This window comes from Sebastes fasciatus, chromosome 12, assembly GCF_043250625.1.
Source record: "Sebastes fasciatus isolate fSebFas1 chromosome 12, fSebFas1.pri, whole genome shotgun sequence".
Classification (NCBI taxonomy): Eukaryota; Metazoa; Chordata; class Actinopteri; order Perciformes; family Sebastidae; genus Sebastes; species Sebastes fasciatus.
Genome location: NC_133806.1, coordinates 17284311 through 17296645, shown reverse-complemented (window position 1 = coordinate 17296645; position 12335 = coordinate 17284311). Strand labels below are relative to the sequence as shown.

The following is a 12335-nucleotide window of genomic DNA, read 5'->3' as shown; positions in this document are numbered from 1 at the left end:
CTCTGTTTTGCACCAAATACCTTAATGTGTCAATACTATAACGAATGACAGTGGTTTTAAAACATATTATAAATAGGATTAAATGTTATTAATAGTGAAATAACTATTTTTAACTGTCCATCTGTGTTTGAATTAATTTTATTGATGCAGTCAGATAGTTATATGTAATTTCTGTAACATTTTTATTTTTCCATTATTTAAGAAAATATCAAATAAATATCAAATATTGGTTATCTTTTAACAAGGCTGGATTACCACCTGGGTAAAGCAGGCAACTGTCCTGGGGCACTAGAACCACAAGGCCCCCCAAAACCTCAGATTCACTATATCAATTGTTTTTTTGTAATTTCATTAGGTGTTAATTTATTTGGGAATTTGCACCATTAAAATACAATATCATCTAAGACATGTTATATTACCTGATGTTATGATCCTGTATCGTAGATGTAGTTTTAAAGGTCCCATATTGTAAAAAGTGAGATTTTCATGTCTTTTATATTATAAAGCAGGTTTAAGTGCTATATAAATACTGTGAAAGTATCGAAGCGCTCAATATACAGATATTCAGAAACTGTGTGTTTGAAACAAGCCGTTAGGATTTCTGTCCATTTGTGATGTCACAAATATACAATATTTAGACCATTACGCGGTTTTAAACGTAAACATTCTAAATGTGTCCCGGTTTATTTCCTGTTGCAGTGTATGTGAATGTCATCGGCTGACAGGAAGTAAACATGGACCCAAGCTGTTGCCTAGCAACGCAATTCTGTTGCAATTCCGTTGAAATGCACTAAAACGGAGCATTTCAGACAGAGGGTAAATACAGGTATATTCAGACAGACAGTATGAGGAAAATAAAGTGTTTTTTTAACATTACAGCATGTAAACATGTTCTAGTAGAAACACAAAATACAAGTATGAACCTGAAAATGAGCACGATATGGGACCTTTAAGAGAATATGTTGTTTAAATTGTGCTCTGCAAAATAAAGTTGTGTTGAACTAAATTACCACAAACGGGACACATAGATAATAGTAGTGGAGTTCTGCTCATCTTAACATGAGGTAACAGTTCAGTTTGTAGTGTTTTTCCCGTTAAAGTGAAGCAGTTTAGCTGTGTTGTCCCTCCGCTGGCCTCTAGGCGGGGCGGTTTCAGCTCTTTCTTTGTTTTTCCATCTCTCCTCCGGTGCCCGTTGTGATCTCTATCATACACGGTGGCTGACACATTTATTAAAACGTTTTTATGATGGCGGAGGATAGTGAATCCGCAGCCAGCCAGCAGAGCCTGGAGCTAGACGACCAGGATACCTGCGGGATAGACGGAGACAACGAGGAGGAGAATGAGCATATGCAAGGGTGAGGACGGCCTGTCGGGAGACGCAGTAACGATACCTCAGTCTACTGATGTGTGTGTGCTCGCAGCGCAGCTAGCTAACGTTAGCAGACACAAACACAACCAGGCCGTCATCTCAAGCTAGTAACCACAGGAGAAGTGCTGATGTGAAACCTTTGTGTTGATTAAACCGTGTGTGCCTTGAGATATAAATATATACACTCAGCTAACGTCTGACTGAATGACATGATGACAGCCAACCGCTCAGACTAACCGTTAGTTAGCTGACTAACGTTCTGCCATCTCAACTGTCATTCGTTGCTATGGTAGCTAACGTTAGCTCACTGTTCAGACAAAACCGTTAGTTGGCTAACTAACGGTTTGTCTGACTCAACTGTTATTCGTTGCTATGGTAGCTAACGTTAGGTCACTGTTCAGACCAACCGTTGTGTAGCTGGCTAACTAACGGTTAGCTCAGCTGTCATTCGTTGCTATGGTAGCTAACGTTGGCTCACTGTTCAGACAAAACCGTTAGTTGGCTAACTAACGGTTTGTCTGACTCAACTGTCATTCGTTGCTATGGTGGTAGCTAACGTTGGCTTACTGTTCAGACAAACCGTTAGTTAGTTAGCTCAACTGTCATTCGTTGCTATGGTAGCTAACGTTAGGTCACTGTTCAGACAAACCGTTAGTTATCTAGCTAAAGTTCGGCTAACTCAACTGTCATTCGTTGCTATGGTAGCTAACGGTAGGTCACTGTTCAGACAAACCGTTAGTTATCTAGCTAAAGTTCGGCTAACTCAACTGTCATTCGTTGCTATGGTAGCTAACGGTAGGTCACTGTTCAGACCAACCGTTATGTAGCTGGCTAACTAACGGTTAGCTCAGCTGTCATTCGTTGCTATGGTAGCTAACGTTAGCTCACTGTTCAGAGAAAACCGTTAGTTAGCTAGCTCAACTGTCATTAGTTGCTATGGTAGCTAACGTTAGCTCACTGTTCAGAGAAACCGTTAGTTAGCTAGCTCAACTGTCATTAGTTGCTATGGTAGCTAACGTTGGCTCACAGTTCAGACGAGCCGTTAGTTAGCTAACTAACGTGCGGCTAACTCAGCTGTCATTCGTTGCTATGGTAGCTGACGTTGGCTTTACTGCTGCTTTGCTCGTGTTGAGAGTCAAATGTGTATCAAAACAAAGTCAGCCCCTGTTTTGATGGTGTGCGGTGTGGTGTTTGTGTTGACATCTGTAGGAGTCCAGGAGGAGATTTGGGGGCCAAGAGGAAGAAGAAGAAGCAGAAGAGGAAGAAAGAGAAGCCGAGCTCGGGGGGAGCCAAATCTGACTCTGCCTCTGACTCTCAGGAGATAAAGGTGTGAAGATGACCCACTGAAATGTGCACAGACCCTTTCATGGCTACACCATAACCCACTAACCTAGAGGAGTGACTTGCTGGGCTGATCAGTGTGAATGGGTCCTTAGGGCTTATCCAACATTGGTCTAGACTTTGCTCATGGTCTATAACCCTACAGTTACTGAGGTAACCATAACTATAATATGGTGGCTGCTAATTATGGCAGACGGATTATGGCCAAAATGATCACGATTATTTTGATCAGTATTGATATCACGATTATTGATCATGATTATTCTTTGATTTTAGCGACAGCATATTCTTATTACACTTTCAAATTAAAATAAACAAATTAATGTAAAAAACTGACATTGCAATATTTTTTTTCTGATATATATATTGCAATATGAAAACATACAGGAATATTCACCCTACCCCTTTGTTAGCTACTTTTTAAAGTTAAATGCTTCAATCTGGTGCACTTCCAGAGCAAAATTAGCAACATTAAGAGCTAGATAAACCGTTTTATGCTCTTAATTAATCCTAAACACATTGGTTGTATAGATAATATCTATACCGTAATGTGAAGCCAAAACATCTCGATCGCCGGCTGGTGGCTGGCTGTCAGTTTAAGAAGCGCTTGATTTGATTTGCTGCAGCGTTTTCCATGAGCAGAACACGCATTTTAAACGTCAATATCTCAGGCGATTATGTTCATTTAATTGTGAGAAGCCAAAATTGTGATCACGATTAATATTTGATTAATTGTGCTGCCCTACTTCTAATAAAATATATCCCATTTATGTTGTTTGGCCATGTACACATCATATACAAACCCTGACAGGCCCTTATTCCAGTTTTGAGAAACTCAAATACTGTCTTTGATCACCGTCTGTCATGTGGGCTTCCTCAGCTTAATAACACAAAAAACATGATGATATAAAATGTATTGCACATTGAAATGAAAGTGCAAGTCTGACAGTAGTTATACATTGTCACGCCCATCTTTCTACTGATAAGTTGAAGAAAGATTGTCAAACAAAATTACAGATTACACCAATTTAGGCAGTGAGAGACAAAAACACTGGAAACAGACACCACTGCAACTTACCAGGAATACTACAAATGCCAAAATAACCCACAAGCCTCCACTATCACAAACCTGAGCACTGTACTGGCCCTGTTCAGACCTGGCATTAACATGCGTCCTGAGTGATCCCAACACAAGTGGATAGTGTACGTCTGTTCACGCCTTGTATTAGAATGCGTCTCCACATGCGTTTCCAGTGACCACTTGTGATCTGATCTCACTTCCCTGCTCTATATGCAAATAAACACGTAGTAAACACATGGGTAATACAGCATAGTCTGCAGATTATGTAGCCTATAGATAAGATATATTTTGGTAAAATACAGTTGTACCGACAGAATACAGTAGAGCATAGAAGCCGTTTCATTGCCGTGAGGCAGACAAGTGCTCTCGTCTGCCTGTCGGTTCACCTGAGGAGCGCAGTGAGACCCGCGGATCCCAGCGGATCCCAGCAGATCCCAGCAGGACGTCAGTTGAGTAGGTGGTCCTTCAATGTGGACACATTCGAGTACACACTGCTAAAAGAATGTGCCCATATGTGGCCCAGACCATCTCTGAATGTGGTTCTGACTGATCGGATCTCAATGCGTCTTGAGTGCGTTCACACCTGTACTTAGAGCTGTCCACTTGTGGTCCGATCACGGAGGATGCATGTTAATACCAGGTCTGAACAGGGCCTTAGATTCATGTATACTGGGATATGAATAACCAGGTTTCTCATGTTCCACAAATACGTCATATCCTCAGACTGACCAAAAGCAGGGATACTAGTGTGTATGTAAACATACCCACAATAACAGTGTTTGACAGGGGTATGTACTGAACAACAGTTATGTAAATGCGTGCTTAGTGCTTAGTGACCAAGTATTTATCAGTTACCAATAATGTATTGTGAACGGTCAAATGTAGCTTGAACTTGTGTTCAACATCCCCCGTCAGGCACTGGGTTCTTATTTGAAAGGGTTATACATCTCACACATGCCCTGTGTTGTGTGTTTATGGCTACATAAAGACACAACAGCTACAACTGACACTCAGTTGATGTGCACAAACTGTGTTACATGGTGCTGCATGTCATGTCACACATGCAGGGAAAGGTTCATTCATGTTGTGACTGCTTTTGTTTGTATTTGTGCACATGTCCCCTCTCTACATGTAGAACCCTGGCTTGCCCATTCAGAAGCTGCAGGACATCCAAAGAGCCATGGAGCTGCTCTCCTGCCAGGGTCCAGCAAAGAGCATCGATGAGGCAGCCAAGCACAAGTACCAGTTCTGGGACACCCAGCCCGTGCCGAAGCTAAGTAAGTGCCTACTTAACTTAAGCAGAGTGAGCAAGAGCATTGTTTATTTGATTTATATGCTGCAAAAATAGTTCATGCCATGTTTGAATAAAGCTTTTATTGAGGAAAAACATGCAGTTGGTACCTCCTAAGCTCTTAACGATTGAGTGATTATTAATCATAAGCTTGGCCAATGGATGATTACGGAAATTGGTTAATTTGCTTCCCTAACTCAAACTGTATTACTTCAGCTGTCAGCAGAGGCTCGATTTCTCATCTTTCTTGAACACTGTTTCTGTGCACCAGTGCCATCTACTGGTTTTATTTCGTTACAGTCTGTGATGCTAAAAGCCAGTGTCCCAAAATCATGTCAGCTGTGAAGTTCAGTGGGGGTCCAGCCATGCCCACTGGACATGCTTAATGGTATTAGATTAAGCTGTTTCCATGACAACTATTGGCCAAAGAGTCAGATCTGTGCAGAAGGGCGACTGCCAAGGACTTGCCTGGTCAACATGGGACCAACAGAAACAGATTTTATAACTGTCAGCAGTTTTAAAAAGACACTTCTGTTTGGCTCAGGATCAGTGTCACCTGAACAAAATGCTGAATTTACAGATCCATTTGAAAATGTGCTGATTGAAAAAAAATTTTTTTATATCTTTGACAAGAGCTGTGCTATTTTTGCAGATGAGGTGGTGACGAGTCACGGGCCGATAGAAGCAGACAAAGAAAACATTAGACAGGAGCCATATTCCTTACCTCAAGGCTTTATGTGGGACACTCTGGATCTCAGCAATGCAGATATAGTAAGTATTGTGTTAGTTGTTTGGTCTATAAAATATCAGAAAACAGCGAAAAATGCCTTTCACAGCATCCTAGAGCACTACTGGTGCTTTTTCATTGGTGCTTTTGGCCATTGGTCGCAGTTTTAGCGCGCAGAGTCATGTTGAGTCTGAGTCAGGCCAAAGTGCGCCCAATACATGTTGCAGTGACGTCTCGCCGACTGCGGCCAACCCATGATGACCCCTTTTCTCCCCCTCAAACAAGCATGTTGAGAAACTCGACTCATGTCTGTGCAGAAGACGAGAGAGAGACCTTTTTAAAAGTCTCTGTGTGTTCAGCTCTCAGTACTTCTGTAGCTTCTAACCGAATCTCTGTTGTTTGAAGTTTAGTTTCTGTCCTGACACAAATTGTCTTTTTCAGCTGAAGGAGTTGTACACATTGTTAAATGAAAACTATGTGGAGGACGACGACAACATGTTCAGATTTGATTATTCACCAAACTTTCTCAAATGGTAAGCTTTCAGTTCTGATATTGTTCTTAATTATAACTTTACTGATCTTTAATCAACTGCTCATTAAATATGTATATAAGGTATTCACCCTATCTGCTCTCCCACTAAACATTTCCTCCCCTCTCAGGGCTCTGCGTCCACCTGGCTGGTTACCACAGTGGCATTGTGGAGTGAGAGTGTCCTCAAATAAGAAGCTCGTTGGGTTCATCAGTGCCATCCCTGCAGATATTCGCATCTATGACACGTGAGCACCCATTACTGATCGTATACTGAACATTTGGAGAAGAGCAGTGATATGAGTCAATAGAAACCCTTTTAATGGACACCTTCTTTCCTCCTACTGTTCCAGACTGAAGAGGATGGTTGAAATCAACTTCCTGTGTGTCCATAAGAAGCTGCGTTCAAAGCGTGTTGCTCCCGTGCTAATCAGAGAGATCACACGGAGGGTGAACATAGAAGGAATATTTCAGGCAGTATACACAGCAGGAGTGGTACTGCCTAAACCTGTGTCCACATGCAGGTATGCAGTATTCAGACATGAAACACATAGGACACAGTGTCAGAAAGTCATTTAAAACCAATTAACTACTTTTCTCTATTGCTTTTTTCCCCCAATTTTCTCTGTCTGTGTCAGGTATTGGCATCGTTCTTTAAACCCCAGAAAGCTTGTGGAAGTTAAATTCTCCCACCTGAGCAGAAACATGACCCTGCAAAGAACCATGAAACTCTACAGACTACCAGATGTAAACACTTAAACCTGTCAGTCCTGGATCTCTCTTTCCAATTCGTATTAATGGCAGGAACTTATATCGACTTTTTTTCTCCTGGTTTCTAAACCCCGTACAGAGCACCAAGACTCCAGGTCTGCGGCCGATGGAGAGGCGTGACATCCGCCAGGTCACCGAGCTGCTACAGAAATTCCTGAGACGTTTCCAGCTTGCGCCTTCTATGGGAGAAGAGGAGGTGGCTCACTGGTTCTTTCCACAGGAAAACATAATTGACACATTTGTAGTAGAGGTATCTGAAATTAGTTTCTATCCTCAAAATACTTGTGTGTTGATTCTTCCACCCATTTTAAGCAGTTGTTGTGTCTCTGTCTTCTCAGGGTGCCGGTGGTGTACTGACTGATTTCACTAGTTTCTACACTCTGCCCTCGACCGTGATGCATCACCCTCTCCATAGGAGCCTGAAGGCTGCTTACTCTTTTTACAACGTTCATACACAAACCCCACTACTGGACTTAATGAATGACGCACTGATTCTGGCCAAGCTGGTAATGTTGCTCTCTATGTAGGGTTGTTGTAAAATACATGCCACTACCAAATAATTAACCTGTTCTATGGTACTATCAGTTGTTAACTTAAAATTTAGGAACAATCCAGGGCCATAAATCAATCAATAGTTTTTACAGTTAAACTTTCTTGCTACTGTGTGATTCATCATGATATTTACCTTGTGACTTCTTCTTGTGTGTTTAACAGAAAGGTTTTGACGTGTTCAATGCCTTGGATCTAATGGAGAATAAGGTGTTCCTGGAGAAGCTCAAGTTTGGCATAGGAGATGGAAATCTGCAGTATTACCTCTACAACTGGAAATGTCCCCCGATGGACCCCGATAAGGTCAGCAGCATGATTTGTCTGAGGCCCTACTCAGAACTGGCATTAACATGCGTCCTGAGTGATCAGATCACAAGTGGACAGCTTCAAAATACGTCTGTTCACACCTGGCATTAGAATCCGTCTCCACACGCGTCTTGAACGGCCACTTATGATCCGATCTCACTTCCCCACTCTATATGCAAATAAACACGTAGTAAACACATGGCCAATACAGCAGACGTTGTGACATAATTACAGGAATGTCAGTAGTAATATCCTATATATTCGTGACTTCAGGTACATTTTATTAACATACGAATATAAGGTTATTGTACAGAGTGTTTGAGGGGTTATGATATTAGCAGTATTGCATATTTATAGAATGATTATTTTTCATTTGGATTGAGTTGCACCAGTTATTTGTAAATCCTAAGTTTGTGTATAAAGTCCCTCCTAACTTCTTTGTAACTCCCAGTCTAATTTCAAACTTATTGTTTTGATTTACTAAATCAGTTGCATCTGTAAAACTTAAGGGATGTCTTGGATAGTAACGACTTTTGTAATTACTAAATCGGTTGCTTGGAAACGTCTGTAGCGCTGCCCAGTCAAAAGCTATTAATGATGTAAACAGGAAGTTACTGTAGCATCCATCGACTGTATACAAGAAGTGGACGTAGTCACCATGATATCACCCATTGGTTTGTGGACTGACTGAGTGTAGTGTGAACGTAGTTAAGACACACACACACACACACACACACACACACACACAGTGTGTATGCTCATTTACAGTAACCAGTGTACCATTACAATGACAGCACAAGCCCTTTCTCTCTTTTCTGTGGACTTGAAATGAAGCAACACATTATAGAATCTGGATAATCAGTGTTAACGACTGATAATCTGGTGACAGCAATGTGCTTTCCTACACTGTGACAAGAATGTGCGGATGAAGCATTAAGTTGTTAAATTCTACTCATTTAGCAGGTGTCTAGTTGGCTAGCTAGCTTGCTGATTCCACCAGGGTTTCATGCTACAGTTACAGAACATAAGAAGCACCACATGAACTGCTGGGCTTGGTTTACATTACTTTAACATTTAGCCAGACTTTACTGTTTTTAAATTACCATTCGTGAGAGCTGTTACCCTTTTGATGATTATGGTTAGGTAAGAGTGCTGTAAAGGGTCTGTTATGGTGATAAAATACAGTATAACCTCTTATAAGCATGTGAATTTGAGTTTACGTGCAAGGCTGGGATATGTGCTAGAGCTGGCTATGTGTACGCTGATTAGCATAACAGATTACTCTTACTGCTCTTCACTACTCCTCTCTCCACAGTCTGCAGAGTCAGGAGAGGTTGAAGCATTGGAGATGTTGGTTTTTATAGGATGGGCTCAACTAGATTCAGCCAGATTCAGCATCTGATTTACAAAACGTTTGTATTGTTTTTGTCAAAACTCATCTCACAACACTTTACCATCTATGTGTTTTAGGTTGGCCTCGTCCTTCAGTAGCAGGTCTCTTCATGGCTGCTACACAAACACTGATCAAGAGGTCGTGAGCGACCTCTGGCTATTCCTTACCTGGACATACAGGTAGCCCAAGCTAGACAATGAGAACTACAACAGTAAAACCAACCTGGAGACTGGGAGACAGTTCAAGAACATTCTCAGATCACCCGGAGGTGAAAACTCTTAAATCATCAACATCCTGAATGTGAAGTCATGCTATGCCTGAGATACTCATACAGTACAACGCTCCTGACATGCACACTCACATTTAAAACATACCAGTTTGACATACAAGAGGATGCCTTGACATTGTGAGTTTTGTTTCGTTCTTCTTCCTCAGCAGACACCTCGTTACGACGGACTGGCATGACCTTTAATTTCACAGACATTGAACTATGTAAATGATAATCAACAAGTTAACATGACCACAATACCAAACGGTACGTTATTGTGTCCCCACTGCAACGGCGGTTTTAAAGGCATTTAAAGAGATATTATTCCCATCTCCTTCTCATATCATTGTGGTCAGACGTTTCTCTGCTGGCTGTTTTTGGGCCTCAGTAGAATTTAGAAATGCTAAGAACTTGTTTCTGTGATAGCTGACGTATAAAAGAAAAAAAAATGTTTTCCCTCAAGCATTTAGGAGAAAAATATCTCAACTTTCACACACAGAAACACAGAAACACAAACGCTGTCAAATAATACACAAAAAAATATCTTCATGGAAGGACTCACCCTTCCACTGGTGCATTGATATACATGTTTTTTGTTACAAATATATAGTTACCTGTACATTTAAAGCCAGATCATATTTATTCCTGTAGTGTGAGTTTGGGGTTTGGGAGGGCTGATCCAAAGTATTTTCCTCATAGGTAGTGTAGATGTGAAGAATGTATTGCATCAATGAAGCACAATTTTTGAGTTTCTTAACAAGCAAAAGGGTCCTTTTTTTTAAAGGGTCAGATTTCAAAGTGGATGGGTTGCGGTACAAACTGTACAATCTTAATTTTTACAAAGGATGTGAGCTGTTTTCATGTTATGAACCTGTTTCTAGAGTCAATTTTTAATAGAGCATCTAAACCACATGTTGGGTTATATTCACTGATACGCTCATGCAGTTCAGGGTTATCTGCATGTGAATGCTGTGTCTTTCAGTTAGCAAGGCAAAAGTTACAGTAGCTGAAAAAAAAGTAAGGATGACATGCTGAGTGCACAAGCAGGACAGTGAGAATTACAGCATCAAAGGCTGGAAAACAACGAACACCAACTACACTATAACCAGTGTGGATTTGATTTAGATTTTGTACAAAAAACATATTTCAAAATAGTCTGTGTGTGTGTCTAGAGACAGTTTTATAGCGTAAAAATGGCTTACTTGCTTTGAAATGGTAATGCTCTCAGTCAAGTCTCATTTAAAGGGTCAGTTTTCTTTTGTTAATTTAGTCATTGCCACTCACAGAGAAACTATGACTTCTTACTTTCAGTAGCCTGATGCAAAGCAGTGAATAAGAGGCCCCTGTAAAGCAGCTGATTGGCCAGAAGTACAACACCTTCTCTTATTAATACATAACCGCCAATTCCCTCGCCTGCAGTAGGATGTTAAACTTTATCAAACTCTCAGTTAAATAAAACAAAGAGGATCGAGCATAACATTGAAAGTGACTGGGGTATAATTTAGAAGCATGTATTCAGAGCACAGTGGCTGAATGAACAAAAGCCTGTATCAGTAACCGCATCAATTTGAAATTTGAGCTTTTCCTGTTTATCCAGGTCCATTTTTATTGACTTTGCTTTTTTAAATGGTACTGTATTTGTGTGTCTGAAAAATATACTGTGGGTCATTTTTTAGTGTGTCGTGCAGCTAAATGAAAATTATTTGACCAGTTCTGATATTTATAATTGTACTTTGTCTTAAGACATAATTCCTGTTTCTTTCCAGTACTTCCCCAAATTTTCCAGTTAAATAGGCAACTTCAAAACAGGTTTTTGAGGGTTTGGAGTATTTGGCATTTCCCTGTGCTCAACTGAGCGATGAAGATCTTTGATGATAAACCATTGTCAGACCACTTGTTCTGTGGTGGAGCTGCTGGTGTACTCAAAATGGTTTTTTTAATTGTCTTCTTGCTCTGAGTCTGTTCCTTTTGCGTTTGACGCTCCTGTTCATGTGGCTCTGCATAACTTAAGACGTAAAGGCTGCTGCCATTTTTGTCGTTACTTTTTCTGTATGTGATGTAATATTCTTCTCATCCCTTTATATATATTAGCAAGAAAATGACACCCAATGGACGGTCAGTGCTTCAGGACTCAAAGATTTTATTTGTTATTTTGCCATTGAACGTTACATTGACAAAGACAGATGTTTACCGGCGTTAATTTAACACGGAAACTGGGTTATCGAGTCAACGGTGTGCCTCATGGATGTTGGTTGTGTTGCCTGCAGCTGTTTGAATGAACTTTGAGCATGTCAGTTTTGCTGCTGTGATGATTTTTAGCGTTGATGTTACTAGCCACGCCCTTTAGTGAGAACTCAACCTGAAGTACCTGCCTTATTTAAAAGATGTTTTGTTTCTTTTTAATTAGGATTTTGGGGTGGGAGGGTTGTGCTTTTGAAACGACAGACAGCTTTCTCTAACTGAAGAACAATATTTTTATTCAAATCCATTGTAAGCTGTGAAAAAGCTGAAGTACCTGTACCAGCATCATTTAGACATGACCCCCATGCAGTTAACAATCTGTTTCAACACACACGTCGGCTATACCAGCATGGATATTTGATTGAATAAACTCACTTTAAAAAGGGACACGAGTGATGCACTTCTTTTTAGCATGACGGGGGCAACGGAAAGTTAGTATTTTCCTTCATGTAAACTAGTCTTAACTGTG

At 40.6% G+C, this 12335-nt stretch overlaps 1 protein-coding gene across 1 annotated transcript; it reads left to right on the top strand.

The window, feature by feature from the left end:
- The first annotated feature begins 1057 nt into the window (after positions 1–1057).
- On the top strand, positions 1058–12251 carry nmt2 (N-myristoyltransferase 2). Its single transcript, XM_074653696.1, has 12 exons — positions 1058–1355; positions 2579–2696; positions 4927–5068; positions 5735–5853; positions 6251–6342; positions 6470–6586; positions 6692–6862; positions 6977–7085; positions 7189–7359; positions 7448–7615; positions 7824–7961; positions 9435–12251. The coding sequence occupies exons 1-12, from the start codon at positions 1243–1245 to the stop codon at positions 9453–9455; spliced, it is 1479 nt and encodes a 492-aa protein (XP_074509797.1). The 5' UTR covers positions 1058–1242; the 3' UTR covers positions 9456–12251.
- The last annotated feature ends 84 nt before the right edge of the window (positions 12252–12335 follow it).